General features: G+C 40.9%; 1 protein-coding gene across 2 annotated transcripts in view; it reads right to left on the bottom strand.

Annotated features, from left to right (window-relative positions):
* rock2a (rho-associated, coiled-coil containing protein kinase 2a) overlaps positions 1-18967 on the bottom strand; it is a 39799-nt gene extending 20832 nt beyond the window's left edge. For both annotated transcript variants that reach the window (XM_049596825.1, XM_049596826.1), the window contains exons 1-5: positions 18103-18967; positions 2004-2085; positions 1795-1895; positions 1562-1699; positions 1075-1335 (exon numbers count right to left, since the gene is read on the bottom strand). In XM_049596825.1, coding sequence (XP_049452782.1) covers positions 1075-1335; positions 1562-1699; positions 1795-1895; positions 2004-2085; positions 18103-18201 — 681 coding nt within the window. In that variant the 5' untranslated portion in view covers positions 18202-18967. The remainder of the gene's footprint in view (positions 1-1074; positions 1336-1561; positions 1700-1794; positions 1896-2003; positions 2086-18102) is intronic.
* Between the last annotated feature and the right edge of the window lie 416 nt (positions 18968-19383).

Below are 19383 nucleotides of genomic sequence, written 5' to 3'. Positions count from 1 at the left end.
TTGGTGTGAGTTGCTAAGCATTGGAAATATCAGCTGTAGAGATGTCTGCCTTCTCTCCAATATAATGGAACTAGATGGCAGGTCCAAAAACAAAATCTGGAAAACTCAACACCAATGTCTCTTTCTAGTAATCATGACCCAGTTACTCAAGATAATCCACAGACCTTGTTGTGAGCAGTTTCATGTAGGAACTATTTTCTTTCTACTGAACTACAACTGCCAGTGATATCACCGTGCACAAGAAGGTATGGATCTACTGCTAGCTCACCTAGCACCACTGAACAAGCTAATGTTTACATGGTTCTAGCGCTAACACAAGCCTCTCGTCTATGAGTAGATGCACGCAGTGGGCGATTTGTTTATTTTTTATCACGGGGGGGACGCCTCTGTGTGTGTGCCCATCTAGTTCCATTATATTCAAGAGTAGGCAGACATCTCCACAGCCAGTATCTCCAACACTCAGCAACTCACACCAACCAATCAGATAAACAGCGTAACAGGTGGGAGGAAAAATATGTGTTTATAATTTGGGGTTTATTGTTCCTTAAAGACAATAGATACATATAAATCTAAAAGTACCAGTTTATGAGATGTGTCAGGAGAAAACACAGCCTGCTCTCTAACTGAGAAACCCTTCAGTCCAAAATCTCAAATGTACAACTGAATACTATGAGGGCTGATTTAAGTTCTTAGACAATTTTTGTTCTTGAAATAAATTAGGGCCCTGACTCTTGTTGACTCCTGTTACTCATGCCATATATGGCACATTTTATATGGAGAACTTCAACAAGTTTGATACACACAGGATGAGAATTCAAGAACCTATCATCACAGTTCACCATCAAGCAGCATTATCATGTACTAACAGTTAAGTTCAATAGATTTATGGGACCAGCCAATGTCTATAAACTTGTGATCACAGCTCAACAGCACTGTGTTATCTGCATTCCTTGCCTGTAATATGAGGTAAAAATGTATTCATGTGACAGTAAAAGAAACAAACTGGTGGCAGAGCAACATGTCAGAAACACAGCATGCAGCTGTACTGAATTTCAATGCTGGGATACAACTCACAGAATCCATCTTCATGCATGTGCCAAAGTCGGCGAGTTTGAGGTGTCCGTGTCTGTCCAGCAGCATGTTGTCCGGCTTGACGTCCCGATGGATGAAGCCCATGGAGTGGATGGCATCCAGGGCCATCACCACCTCTGCTGTGTAGAACTTGGCCCATTTCTCCGGCACGTCATAGGTGCTGGTGAGGTTGACCAGGTCACCTCCCGGCATGTACTCCATCACCATGTAGAGGTAGTGCTCATCTTGGAAGGCACAGCACAACTGAAGGACCCAAAAACAAGCTCTGATTACTAAAGGTGGCTATAGTATGACAATTAGCACCAATTCATTTGCCATAGCTGTATGGATTTTTGTGAGATTGCTATGTTATTTGAATAATAAATGAACATAAAGGATGTCCTGTAAAATGTAACAATCGGTACGAAAATATAACTGTAAAAGCACTAGAAAAAACATTGAGAAGCTGAGTAGTAAATAATAGTCATACCTGCACAACCCAGGGACTGTTGGCAAAGGCCATGATGTCCCTCTCTTCCCAGAAGAAAGCTGAGTCAGAGCGCTTGAGCATCTCAAACTTGCTCAATAGTTTCATGGCGTAGACCTTCTGAGAGGCTTTATGTCGGACCTGAATGACGGTGAAACCCAGTTAATCAGAGTTAAGATTTTATCACTCAACAGAAGCCTTGTCAGTGACAGCTGAAAATGAAAACCAATACTCACTAGCTGGACTTCACCGAATGCCCCTCGACCAATGACTTTAACTCTGTCAAAGTCTTCAGACTTCATCTGGAGGTCTCGAGTCTGTCCTATGACTTTCTCATCTGAGTATGAAGAGAGTAAAGAATCCCGTTAATAATGTTGTGAATTTAGCAACAGATATCTATCATCTTCCGCTCCCACATCCTCACTGGCACACAAACACTACTTACATCTGTTTAAGAAGGTTTCGATGTTTTTGTTCTTGCGTAGTGCAGGGTAGTCTAAGTCTAAGACCAAGGCGTTGATGGAGTCCTACACAGAGAAAGAGAGAGAACCATTAACCAACTGTCATGACTGACAGAAAAGACACTGATGAAGCAGTTAGAATGGGTCACATCACTATCACGCATGTACTGTATATATTGGACAATTAACAGTTTGAAACAGGACCTTGTGTGTCCATCTTTCACCTCTGAGTGACATCACATAAAGAGTGAAACTATGTCATGCTGCACCAAGAGGAAAAACATTAGTTCAGATTGTGTGTTATCACCCCAGCTGCTCTTTTTGCTTTTTCCAAGTAAACGGTAAACACAAGTTACAACACATTCTTGGCATAGACGAGTGTGTTGATCATAAAAGATTACGTCATACTGCAAGTCACTGTGTTGCAATTAAAACACAACAACTTCTCGGTGACAAACCATGAAGTGTTTCCTCCATTCATCTGCATTCATTTGCACACAAGAGGGGCTGTATGAGATGGTGTAATTGTCAAAAATATTTACTGTTAGATTCCAATCATTTAGTCTAAATCCTGGACAAAATGTATTAATAATTCTGCATCGTGAACATCTGATATCATCCAGCTACGGAGGAAATGTGTCATGCCCTCTGTGTCATACTTGACTTTGACTCTTCATGACCACAACACTGAGCAAAACACGAAGCAAAACCAACTGGCACACACATATTCTACCCAATAAAGGCAGTGGAGTGCAGCACTGACAGGGCCTCAAACAGCAGCAGGCCTACAGTCAAACTTAACATGACTCAAGACTGAATGCATTTCTAAGGAGAGTTTATTTTCTGTATATTTTCTCACCACTGCACAGAACAATAACAGTTACACATCACTGCCAGACCCAGTGAGTCTGAATAAAACAAACAGCACTGCCCCAGCGTTTCATTCAACAGTGATCAACTTGACGGACTGAATACATAAACAGCAACTACACGTGAAGGAAATAGTTTTAACTAATGGCTTTGTTCCTCAAGAGAGAGAGAGGGAGAGACAGAGAGAGACAGAGAGAGACAGACACAGACAGACAGAAGCAGGATGACTCATTTCTTCATCAGAAGCAACCTACTTGATTATGTCAATGTCAGTGAGATTCATCTGCTGACAAACGATGAACACTCTGTTTCTGTGACTGTTTGAAAGCAGTCTGTCTCAGGAAGATGAAGTCACCTCCGCACTGTGTGTAGCCACTGCATTAAAAACCACACTCATAGCTCTCAAAGAACTTCCCACATGTTTAACACAAGAAATTACCAAGAAACATGACAGCATGACGTTATTTATCAACACATCAGCTTGTGAAATAATTCCCTGAATAGCAAAAGAACGCTTTCTATATCTGAGCTAAACATTTGTGATTATAGTGACTATAATAAAGAGTTGTATGTGTGTAGATCAAGTCTGTAATAAAGGGTTAATTTCATGCAAGGCCTGTTAGTTTACATATGATCTGTCCACTTTAAGAAGATAAACTATACTTAAGGAAAATATACTGCTGCAACCTCAAACATCTGGTACTGTTCAACTATACCAACTATCCAATACAGCAAATTCTTGGTCCACCTGCATTTTAAAGGTAACTATTTGCCATTATGCAAATTTCCCTGCTGTGGGATGAATACAGGATTATCTTATCTTATCTCATCGCATCTTTTCCTGATGCCAGTATTTGCATTAGGATCTCAGGTATCATATTGTGGCACCCCACAGCAGACATAATGTAGTCAAAGAATAACTGAGAAAAAAATAAATGAACTCAGTAACAAATAATATTGTGAATTCATTATTGAATAAGTCCAAGACATATTTTATTGAAATCCTCGATGAACACAAGAGACATGAACTTGAAGAAGATGATGATGTTATAGCATGGTATGTGTGAATCTCCCAGTAGAGTTAGCTCAAGTTAGCTTAAGGGAGTACTTCACCTACAAAATGACCATTTGCATATCAGTCTGTCATGCCGTGTTTCTTTGAATTTGTGGAGAAAACTTTTGTTTTTCTCACATGCCTCCATGAATACAGCGAACATAGTAGTTTATTGACTGATTGGGGAACACTTTCACAACAGCAAAACTATATCAAAAAATCCATACACAAACTCTGACACAACTGGTGCAGTTTAGTGCAAGTCTCATTTATTCTGTCATATATATATATATATATATATATATATATATATATATATATATATACTTCTCGAAAAACATCATATCGGTGTGTGACTTTGAAGAAAGCATAGGTAAATTTCATTTTCTGTTGAGTTTTAAACAGAAAGGTTTTAGCAAAAAATGCATGTGTTTGGGCAGTACTGAGCACACGACTGGACAAATGAGGCTTGAATTATACTGGACGGGTTGTGTGAGTTTGTAAATTGATGTTCTGATACAGTTTTGCTGATGTTAAAGTGGCCCCGATATCAATAAACAATCTGTGTTTGCCGTTTTACATGATGGCATAAAAGAAAAGCAAAGTTTTCTTTAAATTTAAGGTAACAGGGCATGACTAACTGATATACAAATGGTCATTTCTTCAAAGCCTTACTGTTGTTACACAGACACGGACACAGGCAGTACCACACATATACACACCACACTCTCTACCAATCACCGCTCTGGACATACATGGATATGTGGGAGGAAAATCAGAAATGAGGTGACAAAAAGGAAATTGGATTGCTGCATTTTGGATTGTATTTAAATACATGATTAAATGCGTGCCACGATAAAAAAAAAAAAAAAAAAACACAAAAACAAATGAATAGAAAAATAAAATGAGCAAGTGAAGGATATAAATATAGATTGGAAGTTAGAGGAAAAATAGAGCTTTATATGTCTTTTTAAACTCTATTCTAACCTTTTAACTAACAATATTATTCACTGATAAATTCTGTTGTATTACTGACTTGTCTGATAAACTGTTACTCCACAGTTTCACATCAATTTAAGAGCAGGGCTGCACAATATGCAAACAGTCATCTCATTGTGATATGGCTTTAAACTCCACTCTGTGAGCAGCGTCGCAGCAGCCCGAACAGAACCAGAAGCTTAAAACTGGACTGCAGCAGCATCTTTGGTCAACAGAACACAAGCTAACTATGTGTAGCATTCAGTCATCTGATAATGGATATATTTTGACCCAGGGCAATGTAGGGAAACTATTAAATAAGCAAAAGACAGACTGATGTAAACCCATAATTGTTACAGTGTGTTACAATAAGGAAGTCATCTATCAACTTTTGTCAGCCATGCATTCCTTAACGGTCAATGAGGAGCTGTTTGAAACATTGGACCAAGCCAAATGTTGGTAACAGAGAACACAAGAACCCCACTCTGACCCAGTGGTCTAAACTGGTTTCTTTCAAACTTGTCGTCTTCCTTCCTCTTCTTGTTCTCCCATCATTACAGTAGTAGACAGGATGGCACAATCTGTGTTGTGTTTCCCTCACGTCCTATGTATTCATTTCCCCCTCTTCTTTTTTCTTTTGCCCTTTTCTGCTGCTCTCCCTCCGTCTTATCTGCCTCTCCTCCTGCTCTCTCCATCGTTCTCCGCTCGGCTGCAGCCAGTCTACAACGAACTGCACACTCCGTTTCATCATCTCTATTTCACTTCCCCATTAAAGGACTGACCTCACACAAAACTACTATTTAAGGGAAAAAAATACACATGCTGGGGGGTGGAGTGGGGTTGCCGGGTGTGTGCGCACGTACACATACACGCACGAGGATCTCCCTACGAACGCAGCAATACAGGAAATGATCCACCCCACCCCAGGGCTGGCAGATAATTTCACTGTGTCATGAAGCCAGTCCCTGTGTGCAAGTCATTTCCTCTGAGGCAGCATTCTCTGCTACTGCTGCTCTGCATTTGTCTGCAGCCAAAAATTTAATTCACACATGCACGGCAGCTGAAGGTATGACCATGTATACAGTGCATCCAAGAAATTACCTGGCGTATGTGTTTAGACACACATTTTACTTGCCAAAACATCTGCAACAGCCTCAGCTGAAATCAGCATCCAATCATTTCTTGTAACTCGTTAACTGATTCGGGGCGTAGGCCCTGCAGGCTCACGATGTCTATGCGTGTCACTGCGGTCAGCTGTTGTCACTACATTACTGAAACACTGTGGTTGCGTCAAGCTACACAAAAGAGGAAACAAATAGCTGCAATAACCACAGGTGATTTACCGTTTCCAGTTTTCTACATGTTATTATTTATTCACTTTGTCCCTTTTTCTAGAGTGTGTGCTTTTATGGCGTGACGTTAAAGTCTGTTAAACATGTTGCCATATATTATATCTTGACTGGCTGTTGCACAGTATCTAAAAAGCAGGAGGAGAACCAGTCACTGAGCATCAGGCAGCAATTACATAGCTCAGATATGAAAGATATCATTTTCATAATGCTACAGGCCTCAGATAAATCATGCAATTAGTTTCCAATGTTTAATTTTAACAGTTAACCTTGAACGTTCATGTAGATCTGTGCTTTTATGACAAATGAACGCTTGTGTATTTATTAAGTAATTGATTTACTGCTGTTATCATTTGGTTTCCTAGCAACTTGTGATCCCATCCAAACCACGGGCTGAAATCCATTAGATGCTGGTGAAAATCAAGTATGCTTAGTTTGGCAAATAAAATTTCTAAAAATGAATGTTATCGTAATTATCTGCTTGGCCGAGCTGATTTCTCAGAGGCAAATAAGCAAACCATGAAACCACCACATGGGCCAGGCGTCTTAAAGTGAACGAACAGGGCCGCTGCCTTCTTTCAGTAGTAAAACGTGCCGTTTGGTCCCTCGGCTCTGTGATCGCAGGCAGAAAGTTTGATCATTCACAGAGGCAGGACAGCCTGACACAGTTGGGACGGTTCACATGTGGAGCTTATGCACCTTTCTATCCGAGGCCGTGAATGGAAACAAAGCACTTTCAGAGCAAAAACAGATCAAGTGTCACTAAATAGTCCAGAAGACTTAAGCGTTTAGTGAGGAAAAGGTCACTGCTCATCACAATAATTCATTAATAATTAATCATGTACACACTGTTCTGTAACACTGCTAAGGTCGGAGGTGCTGCACTCCAAAAACAACAACAAAGCAGCATGGCATGTGGAGGAAGTTGGTGCTCTGTACCACAGTGTTCAAAGCAGAAAGACTCTAAGGCAGAGGGGATTCAGTTTCACAGATTTCCAACTTTGGACATGAAAAAGACGACAAACATTGTCCGTCGACAGTCGCCACGAGGAATACAAAGTAAACACTCTGTTGCAACGCTTGGACTCGCTACAGGCATGTAGCAAACATTCCCTATCTACAAACCGGACCTCTTGGTGACATATAATTCCTCACTCTGTCATTTCTACATCTCCCCATTAAACAAAATTAATTGAGTGTGGAGGAAGGATAAATAAATAAATAAATAAATAAATACATGTTGCCCTGGTGATGGCAAATGAAGACGTGGAATTATGTTAGTGGATCTTTATGAGGAAAAAAAAGCTTTTCCTGTTGGCATACTGCACAAGAAGAAGGCAGAGAGACGTCAGCGAGGCCTGTTTGTGGCTTCTGATGTCATATTTTGCTTTTAAAAATGAATGGCATTCCACTTTAAAATGCTTTATTTCAGTGCTTTAGCAGATATTTTGAAACATCCTGATTTGCAGAGACCCTGTAGGTCATACATAATAAGCCGTTTAGTGAGTTGGAGTACCACAAGAGAAATGGCTGCACGCAGCTCTTCCAATTTGCCTCCATTAGCGTTACTGTAAAAAATGCCAACAAGACTCTGGAGGACATTTCTCGGCTACTCAGCTGAAGCGGCTATTTATAAATATTAAATAACTGACAAGTGTCTGGGGAAGTGTAAAGCTGGATCAACAGTTTAAACTTTAATGCATCTGACTGATCTGGACCTGTTCCAGACACACATAGATCCTCCTGTCCTCGTCCGCAGTAATGCTGGCTTCACTTACATCTGGGGGAAAGGATTTTTTTTGGAACAATACATCTAAATAATTACAAGCAATGATGTCAGCTCCTATACCCGAGCTTGATATACAGGACACTTCCCTATACAACTTACAGTGACAGGCTTACAGTAATGTCTTCCTGGGCTGATAGGAGTATTATCCATCCAGTTAGTCTTATCAGTAGGAGTTGTTATGTATCTATTAGATAGCACTTGAGCATTTTATCTCTGCTATACTGTAATCCAGCCAATGGGTTATTGCTGGTTGCCTAGCAACTCCTGCAAAATACAAAGAGTCAAGACAAGTTGAAGCTGCAGAGAAGCAGCAGGCAGGAGTTTTATAAGCACACTGTTTCAGCACTTTCTATTCTTTTCTATTTTATTTACTCAACCTGCTGTTGACATTATGGAGCTGTCGCTCTCCCTTCGCCTGCTCCCCCTCTTTATCACCCTATAAAAAGCCACGTGGATCCACCAGTCTGGAATGTGATGATGTTAACCTGAAAGGAGCTAAACACAAAGAGGAATAACTCAACTATTCAAAGCCTCCCACTTCACAAACTGTCCCTGCTCAATTTACAGTTATTCCCCCCACCCCAAAAAACCCTCTTCCTCCCCACATACCCATCTCATCAGTCGGCATGTGGAACAGAAAACAAGCAGCACTGCTGCGGCTTTAAAAGGATTGAGCAGAAAGTTAATGTTTTGATTGAATTCCAGCCGTTTTAAAAATAGTTGTGGGGATAAACGGTGGGCTGGGCAGAGTGAGGGGACCGTGCCAGGCAGGGCCCGTAAACTCTCCAAGAAAGACACAACGGCAAGAATCCTGCAGAGGCTCACAAATAGCACAGCTAATGTCTCCACAGGGAATAACAAGAGTATGTCTTACTCTTGCATTTGACAGATTTCTGTCCCATGCTCCTGTGCCCTGCGCAGTTTTGGCACTCGTGCATTATTATAAAGCATACTGAGGAATGTGCCAGGAAAAATACATAGCAAAGAGAGAACTGCATGTACATAACATCCTGCTGTGTGTTAATCTTAAACTCTGCTATCTAAATGCTCTTAATGTTCCACTTACAAAAAAGGAGGCATGATAAATAAGGAGAGGGGGTTTGTTTCCAAATGCAAACCAACTATATTGTTAAATCAGGCAACCTAGGATTTCTGTGGTATATCAGCTGCAACTAACAATTTCATTGTCGACTAATTCAGCGGTTCCCAAGAAGATTAAAGAGATAACAAAGACAAACAAGTATTTTTCTCACAAAATACTGGATACTTTTACCCCATTCAGCATCTGAAAGGTCCTTCTTAGGCGACAATTTGAAAAGGAAAAATAAGGGGTCTCTCTTTACTCTTGAAGTGCTCATAACTCGTTGTGTCAATAGCCTGTGATGAAGGGTCACAGGTAGATCTTGTTTTAAAGGGCACCATAAGCCAAGAGGGTCAAGAGTTTATTTTCTCAATTAATCGTCAGTAAAAACAAAAACAAAAAACTGCCCATCACAAGTTCCAAGATCCCATGACGACGTCTTAAAATATCTTCTTTTGTCTGACCAATGTGTTTTATTTAATTAATAATTTCTAGACTCAGTTGATAATAAGAGATTCTACAACCTATTTTATGTCTGTGCTGCTTATACATGGTTCACTTTCAAATCAAATGGTGTTGAAGTGGGTAATTAAAATGAGGAATTTGGACACACCACGTGTAGTCAGTGGAAAAATGCAATGTGAGGAACTCCACTTCAACTGTAAAATGCTTTACTTTTGAAGGCACTGTCATCACATATGAAAGTGCCTGAAATAAAAGCATTTACCTTTTTACAGTCCAAACCCAAAGAACATCTGTTTACTATAGACCAAATCACAGTGTTTGTTTACAATTACTTCCGGGGTAGAAAGGCCCTGTGTCCATTACATAAAATGGCACTGAGTACACTCTTCCTCATTTGGTTAGTTTTTAGCCACCTAAAAAAGACCCACCTTAAAAAAAAAAAAAAATCAATACCAATTTAAGTTTCTGTCATATTCAGATTTTTTTCACCGCTTTACCTTGCTGTCAGACAGTCCTTTAGAGCGGGGAACTGAAGCCATTATCTCAAAGCTACCAGACTCCACTGGCAAAAACAGTGATTTTAGAACACATGGTCGCCCTCGTCACCAGCAGTAGATTGCTTATCTTCTGTGCCAGTAGATTTGGTGTTATCACAGACGCAAGCAAAGCAACACAGTACAGAAAATAAGCGCAGCAAAAAATGTCAGAGAGGTTGGACCACCATTTTTAACTATATATCTTTAAATGGTCGAAAATGACGTATCTCTGCAACTGACATCGATTGCCAGTTGTCTACCTGGAAGTGTTACAGCAATGTCTAAGAGTAAAGAGAATAAAAAAAACCAGACATATTCGCTTTTAAGAAGCTGTAACCAGTGAATTTGTGCTTAAAATACTTCCATCCATATTTGTTTATTTTTATAAAAGCTGTTTTTGTCACACAGCTCTTTATCTAAGGCAGTAAGTGACCTCAGTTTCCCTGCCACTGAACAGATATAGTGGACCAATTTGCAATAAAAAGCCAGTAACCTTAGAACAGCGTCATTAGGCTGGGTTTCAATTGAGGGTTTCAGTTTCAACACTCTGGCAAGAACATGCTTTAATTTGTACATAAATACTTTTAGTATCAGCACACAAACTATTTGAATTATAACTGCCACCTCCAACGCTAAAACACCACTGGACTAAAGCCCTACCACACACATTCAAACCCTCTTGTCTGGGTTTCTTAAAGGAAGTAAAAGCTGCATGAATGCACTGGCAGTCCGTAGTCCTTTGCTAATGTGTTGTATTTTTCTATCGTTGCTGCTGGTTGCACACAATGCAGCTTGTGTGTTGCTAAGATCAAGTGAATAACATGTTTGCTTGTGAAAATGAATGCAAATGTGTGGTCATGAGTAACCAAGCCTGTGCATATGCAAGCGTGTGCGTGAGAGAAAGTGCGTGTACGTGTGTGGGAGGTTGTGTTTCTACAGCACGTTGTGATGGAATGATAATGCTGTGGCCAGATGGATGGGTTATGTATTGTGCGTGGGAGACTCCTGTTCTCTTCTCCTCTCTGCTCACTCACACCCTCATTTAAAACTAAAAATACACTAAGACTCAGGTATCAAACTCTTTAACATTCACACAACAGGGTGAAGATTTCGCACAAGCCAACAACAGAATTCAACAACATTTGTGCACTCAGCCACTGTCAACCGCATGCATGCTTTGCATAACTTGGTTCACTTGTCACTTTGATCAGTGTGGAAAGTCAAAGTTCTTTAAAAGTCAAAATCTTCCATGAGAGCTGTGATATCCAGAAACTATGCACTAAGATTAGAGCCCGGGTGCTGTTTGATTTATTTGTATTCGCAAGATGCATCGCCTCTGGATGCACCGTTGTATGCACAGCCAAATTATCTCTGCCGCGGTCTTTATGTCTAGACAAGAAGATCCACCAGATTAAGACAAATCTTAGGGTGTATACATTTCCTTTCACATGAGAACCATACAGCTGTAAACACATCAAGACATCCCATTCCAGCTTTGCTTCAAGTCCAAATGTCAGATTATGGGAATGAATGAGATTTGCAGCAGTTCATCTAAAGGTTTATCGTATAAGCAGATGGAGACCTATGTTGTAGCATAGTCATAGTAATACTCATACTCTGAGTTGAAGCAATATGTTATTTTTCTCTGGACACACAGCATAACCATTCATATCTGGGGATTAAGCTCTTCCTCATTTTTTGCATTCCTCCTCACATCCCTGTAAGGTGGATCTTGGACCTGATCATGTCTTGTTCTATTTGTCCACGGTATTATATAATGTGTTGTTAAGCATGTGTATATTTATCTATGTGCCTCTCTGCGTGTATGCTGGACTTTGAGTTTTGCTCACTTTGTGATAAACACTTTACAGCAGGCTGGGGAAACCCTTTTGCCTTTTAAAGCAAAATAATAAGACTCAAGACTTATCAGTCACTGTAATTTTTTGTTACAAACACATTACTTTTAAAGTAATTTTGACATAATGTACCTGCCAATAAGAAATTAGTCTTAGGCAAACAGCAAAACAGCTGTCTGATGTTTCACAGCAGCTGGGAGATCAACAACTCTCCACAAAAAACAGACAAAAACAACAAAACAAGGAATACAGTCATGTTGAGAAACAAATGTAGGGTCCCAAATCCAAAATAAGTGACATCTACACAAATACAAATGTACAAACACCAAAATGTAACACACTACAGATCTGTTACTAACTTTGTATGTTGTCTGTTTCGTCTCTACAAAAGCCAAAGTGTAAAAGGACATGTTGTGGTTTTATGGGGGATGATGCACCAGACTATTTCTTGGCCAGGCGCAATAACTTCCTGAAGTCTTACAAGGAAACTATAAAAGAAGGAAGAGTCATTACGTCAATGTGTGTCCAATGAATAGACATTGGTGCCAAGGGTGAAATTCCTTTTGACAAGAGGTAGCACTTTACATGTATTTAATTATCAATAAATAACCAACCACCAAACTGTTAATGATATTTAATAATAATAATCAGGAATGTTAGCCAGCTCTCTCGATAATGTTTCCTATTATCGTCAGGGGGTGGCGCTAACTGACAAATGTATATGCCTCTATAAATCTGGACGTTTACTGGTGCTTTCCTACTTTGTTCATCAGTGAACTAAGATGGCATCTGTACTTTTTTTTTGCAAGCCTGACTAGCTAATAACATAGGCAAGATGATTCGTATGAATGTAAATCACCGAGGCAAAAGTACAAGGCATTATAACATATGGTGAAGTCGTAGTTTGGCTTCAGGATATTTGCCTGATTCTGATGGGCCATATCATTGAGTCCAGCCTGTTCTAATTTGAGCCATTAATAAATTGATCTGGTTATAATTGCAGTCTGGTCAGGGATAATTGATCACACCTGCCTTGTTTGGTCACGTATCACAATGTAGCTATCTTGAACCAAATGGGCTTGAGTTGAGCTTTATGCAGCTGCTGGACAGAGCTATGATCCAGTTGAAGACCAAAAGCAAGGAACTGAACATGCACATTCCGGTAAAATACATCAGTCAACTTCCAGTTATTTGGTGTGTTTGTTTTGTGTGGAAGAATTTTTCAGTCAAAGGTGAAATAGCACAGATATGACGGGTTATAGTGGGACTTGTCGTGTCTGCCCCAGTAACATCAACAGAAGTGGCACGAATGTAAAATTTGAATGTCCCCTCCTTCTTTTAGTTCTTCTTGAAGTCCTGTTGTCAGAGTGAGGTTGCCAGGCAACCAGTAGAGACTCCAGGAAGTCATATGGCCGAATAACATTCACACATAAACCTTCATGAAACAATTCTGTCTTGTGTATAGATTAAACAAGCAATACATAATGAGATAATTAGTGAGCTTTAGAGGTGCTGGTAGGTGGATTTTGTTTCCTTCAGTCAGAGCCAGGCTAGGGGTTTCCCCCCGTTTCCAGTCTTTGCGCTAAGCTAAGCTGTAGCTACAGATTAAACGTACAGACATGAGAGTGGTATCATGCCTCTCATCTAACTCTTTGGCAAGAAAGCGACTAAGCACATTCCTAAAATGTCAAACTATTCCTTTGAGACCACAAATCTTAAAATTACTTTGTATGGGAAGACAATAAATAAGTGAAATAGAAGTACTAATAGTTTAAGTTAAAGCCCTGGCACAAAGCAAATCATAGATGTTTAGAAAAACATCTGGTGGGCCATCTAGGGCTTCAAAAAACAGGGAAAACCCGATAATGTTACTTTGTTCTGACCACTAAAGAAGACCAGATGATACATAGCTGAAGTGAAGTGTGACATTTCAAGACCACTGAGGGCTTGCACACCCGGAAGACGCTGGGTCTTCTTCACTGGAGTGGAGCAAAAACCAAAAAAAGACTGCGGAGAGGCCCGGCCGTCTCACCAGAGGAGGTGTGGAGCAGAGAGACTGGCTTGTTTTGCAGAAAAAAAAAATTGGCCGGGGCCACCGTCCCCAGTGCCTTATAAGGCAGTGTTTCTATCCAGCTAGCACATTGAAGCCGGGACTGCTGCTGCTGCTTGCCTGAGAGCAACCCAACTGCACTCCAGAGACAGAGTGGACACTCAGGTTGACTATCAGAGTAAAGACAGAGAAAAAGACACACAGGGGTTTCCCCACCTCCCTGGAGAGCGCCACAATCAAGGAAGAAACCCCAGTGTGGGCAGAGAAATGATAGGAGAAATGGAAAAGGACAGAGGTTAAGAAAAAGGGAGACAGGAGATGCTGGATGAGAAGAGTGATAGGTGGGAAATAAGTCGGAGAAATGAACAAAATGAGAATATATGGATGGAAATGGATGGAAGGAACAAAATTTGATAAAAAAAAAATAAAAAAAACCTGCATTATGTTATTAAACGTTATGGTCACCTAATGCTGAGTAACACCCAGGGACTGCCCCAGGAGATGATCTGGAAGACATCAGACAAACTCTTAGCAATCCATATCTCGTATCGTTCACTCTTAAGTGCTGTGTACTAAGTTATCTGGTGGTACCAGGTCTGCAGCTGTATCAAAGGGCTTTGGACTGGAGCTACAGTTAAAATACCTGCAGTGTGTTTAACAAGCCTGACGGGAGGGGCTGAGCTGCAGGCTGAGAGAGAAACAGAGCCAGAGAAAAAGAGATAAGGCTGAAAAGTGAAAGGGGAAAGTGCAGTCATTCGCAGGGACTTTGAGTCCCATATATAGCTGCCAACTATTTACTCAATGAGGTCATTTCCTTTAGGACGGCAGAAAGGCAACTTATGCGACTTGCAATCAAGTGTCCATATTTTTTCTTTATCTCAAGAAATGCCCTTTCTTTTGCTTGTCCTCGACAATCACTCCCTGTACCTGGAGCTGCTGAGTTAACTCCAGCACTTTAGTCAGCAGTGGTGTGCTGCCAAATAACGATCACTACAGTTTGCACAAAGGGGAAGGTTGCTGAGACTTGAGGTTACATTTGATCGAATGCTGATAGGGGCAATATAGTGATTTTACAGTTTGGATGGCACCATTAAAGCACCATTTATGTGATTTTTGCTGTTCTTTTTTTGGAAGCAAGTGTGACTTTAGTGTTCAAAATTGTTTACAGAAGAATCTCTGCTGCCTAAATATAATGTCAGAGTAAATACTGTATATCCCAGTTTATAATGGGTCAGATTTCTTTACAGGAAGGTCACAGAGTTTACTTGACAGATGCTGCAGATTCCTCACTGTCAGCTTTCCGTATCCTCAGGGTACTGAGCCCACGGCTCCCTGGCAAGCCCTTAATACGTCTAATTTTAAGTCAACTGAGAAGTAAAAACCTGATGTTAATTGCTGAGATTCTTTCACAAAGCTGTTATTTGGGGGGGCTATATAATAGTCAACAAAGCAGCTTCTTCTGATTTTTTTTTTTCCAGTTGCTGTTGCTATGCCACAATAGCAGGGGGATGTGTGATTCACTGTTTACTGAATATGAGCCTGTGAGCAATTATCAAGGCACTTTAAGTATGCATGTTTTTATTCCACCTGCAAAAAAGGACATTTCTGAGCGTTTAGTGTTTGTGTGTACGTGACTGTGTGTTTGAATCCCACCGTGAGCACTGAGCAGCAAAACTTCTTGATCCCTGCAACAGCTCCGAGGCTGCTAAAAATGGAAAACTGCAGCCTGCTCTCTCCTACGCATGCTTCCCACTCAACTTTTGTCTCAAACACTCAACACCTCTATCTCTCCGGCTCGCGTGCAGGAAGTAAACACCACCAGTGTTCGAGCAAGTATTCTGCTAAATGTTTTAAGGGAAGAGGGAGCAGGCCAGGAGTGTCTCAAGTAGTGTGAGGGAGAGCAGGGGAGGGTACATACAGCGGGCCCCAAGCTGGATGGGGCCCATTAAAAGGGGTGAGGTGATGCTTTTTAAGATAGACCCAACAGTGTGTTTGCCCTCTGTCAGGTCGAGTTAGGGGTCCCACAAATTTAAAACACCACCACCACAGCAACAGTGGGTACTTTGGTGACACAGCGCTGACTCTGAATCACAGTTGGAGGTGAGGATTTGAAAACGATGTCCTCCTATCCATACATTATACAGCGGGTGACACTGGACACGACCAAACGTTAGTGACTCCAGCTTTCTCTGGACCGAGCAATCAAAGCGCTTTCACTCAGGCTCAGATATCTAAGTTCCTGTGGACCACAACCAAAACCAGAATTTATTTGGGTCCTTTCCTTTCCTATTTCAGGCCAATGGCATGCTATACACTGGTATAATGAGAGTATTTTTCCACTGCCTTAGGCAACCTGAGGTCATCACAAAACTGGCCAAAAGCATCTCTCAAGGGGTACACCCTTTATACTTCTTCGGCAGACCCAGTTCAGAGAATTACAATTGGAGTCTTATCTCCACTGCAAAGTTTCCTTTGCCAAATAATAAACTTTTAGTCTCCAACAGAAAGCTCAATCTTCTGCTGTTTGCAAAAGGGGACAATAATTTCTCTTCATCTCTGTATCATGACATGATCAGATTGTATCAGTACAGGAAATTTCAACTACTGAGACTCTATTTTGACTTTGTATAATGCTCAACATTCATTTACAGAACTGGTGTATTAATAAGCTGATAATCAGACTATATCAGACAAGGGCTGCAACTGACAATTACTGTTGATTATTTTTTAAATTAATTGATAAGTTGTTTGTTCTATAAATGTCCAAAGATGATGAAAAATGTATTCAGTGTTTCCCAGAGCCCAAGATGACATCCTATAATGTCTCATTTTGTCCAATACCCAAAGATCATTTCTGTTAATGTCATAGAGAAGTACAGAAACTAGAAAATATTCACATTTAAGAAGCTGGAGTCAGAGAATTTTGACTTTTTTTCCCTTAAATATTACTCAAATTAGTTGGTGATTAATTTAATTGGCGAGAAAATGTTTTAAATTCTGTTGGATAAACAAAGGTGACTCAGTCTTGCAAGTGTAAACACAGGGACATGAGAGTTTGCTGCTTCACAACAGAAAAATCTATGATAAATCTCACAACTTCTAACTACGTCAACTCAGACGAAACAGTGATGGAAATGCACCAGCTCACTTCCCGGAAATCTATGTGGGAAGCAAGACAGAAACATATTAAAGTGGAATTGGTATGATTCACGTGCTGTATGCAAATGGCAATCAGTCTGCACTTCCTTTAGAGACTGAGTATAGGGGCAATTCACTGAGCTGACAGTTCAGGGCATGCAATGGCAGGGTTTAGTTTGACATACGTGTATGTATATTAAAAGGAATTTTGATTCACCATGTTTACATCTAATTGCTTGATCATGCCAAAGATAGCAAGTCCTACAGTGTTGCTTTTTTAGGATGATTACACAGTTCATATTTAGCTGGGAATGAAGCACAAGATGAATCATACTGGTTTCAAGGAGACCCTCTTATCTGAAACTGGTAAACAACATACCTTTTTAGTACAGGAAGACCAGAATAGGTGTGTGGATCTGGTGGGTTGTGGGACAACCCTGGTCTGGTGGGCCCAACTGTTGCCCAAGAGGGACTTTTGGCCGGAAATATTAGTCTCCATAAACACACCGAGTGGGACATTCTCCATGAGTTAATCCTAATCTGTAGACACGCTTCACAGAGCCCCAAACCGCACTGTCTGCACTCAGTCTTAACTATTAATCAGGCCTACAGTATGTCCACCATGAGGCTCTTGTTTTCACAGCTTTTTCTAAAATAAAATGGTATTATGGAAAGGTATCTGATTTCAGAAGAGAATGGAAACAATGCAGACTATAAGTGGTGGAGATGAGAGGATATAATAGCACCACAATTTGCCTGATGTAAAAACAATGCTAACAGTAGCAGGACACAATTTGGGAATGACAGATATATATGTGTGTTAACAGCATGAAGTGTGTGCATACGTGTCTAGGGTTGCAGCGAATAGACAACATGGCATCATTAATAATCTACGAGGTGTATCCCACTTGACTTACCAGCAAACTTTCCAGGTTTATGGGGGATCTGGGCTCTCTGATCATGTCCTCCAGCTTCTTCAGCCGGCTTTCCATCCTCCTCTCCGCGCCGTTAGACATGGCTGCAGCGTCGGTGGGTTAAAAGTTGAGCAAAAAAAATATGAGGAGCTTTTCCCCAAAACTGTTTGAGTTTACATGTGAAACCTCTTTGTTCCTAGCTAATGGCCGTGGGCCTAGCGGAGCAGCCTTGGGCTCTCAGCCCACCCAAATCGCTTCCAACAGGAATAGTGTGCACAATGAAGAGAAAATATCCCCAAAGCAGAGACACCCAAAACTTGCCCAGTGAAGCGGGCCCTCAGTTAGCTAGCTGTTTGGCGTCCGGCTAATAAAGATAACGTCACACTTGAATCATCACCTCCCGTTAAGTGAAAGATGCATTTTTCCAACTCGGCGATAAAGTTTGAATGTGGAGATACCAGCAACAGGCAGCAGGGCGTTTTCTTTGCCCCCCTCTCCTCCCCTTCCCTTTGGTTTTTGGCCGCTTGGAAATGCTTTGGAGTCGCTCTTCAGACAAAACTCCGCTTCGTCTCACCCCATTCACTGATGTTTGAAGCCCGTTAGTGTCGGAGTTTATCCTCGGTGCTGCCACAAGTCATCTGAAGGGGCGATAATGTCTGTTCTCCCGCGCTGAATTTTTAATAAGCACACACTCTCTTCCTGGATTTCTTCTCGCATTTTCGCCTGTGTCCTCCTCGTCTTGTCCTCGTCATTGGCTTTATTCGCAGAAATAAGTAGTTTTACTCGGAGAGAAAAGTCCTCCAGCGGCTGAATTTTCCACCGTACACTAACATCCACACACCGACACACACTTACTGAGTCTGGAGTCTCTCCTCCCCCTGACATCAACACAGCGAGGACTCCGTTACCCATAAGCCACCTGTCCCGTCCCCATGCACCTCTATAGTACCTCTCTGTATATGTCTGTCCTGGACTTGTTTATACATTCTAGCTATTTTAAAACAAATAATTAGCTAGCACACATCATATTGTCTTAAATAGAGCTTGTTATATTCAAACAGACTTATCAAATTGGACCCTATAAGTACATTTTCCAAAATAAAGTTAATTTCAGTATATGAGTGTGCCCTTGGGATTTGGAGGAAAGACCCCAGTTTTTCCAGGCCTAAGATCAACCTGTCCACCACTGCTATATTTCCATGAGGCATGGTGCACTTTACTTTTAAACTCTTTGGTTCTGCTTATTCATGTATTTATTTTTCTTAAACTCTAACTTTAATTCTA

The sequence above is a fragment of the Epinephelus fuscoguttatus genome, linkage group LG14 (assembly GCF_011397635.1).
Source record: "Epinephelus fuscoguttatus linkage group LG14, E.fuscoguttatus.final_Chr_v1".
Taxonomy (NCBI): domain Eukaryota; kingdom Metazoa; phylum Chordata; class Actinopteri; order Perciformes; family Serranidae; genus Epinephelus; species Epinephelus fuscoguttatus.
The sequence above is the reverse complement of the archived record's forward strand: the minus strand, read 5'-3'. Positions and strand labels throughout refer to the sequence as shown.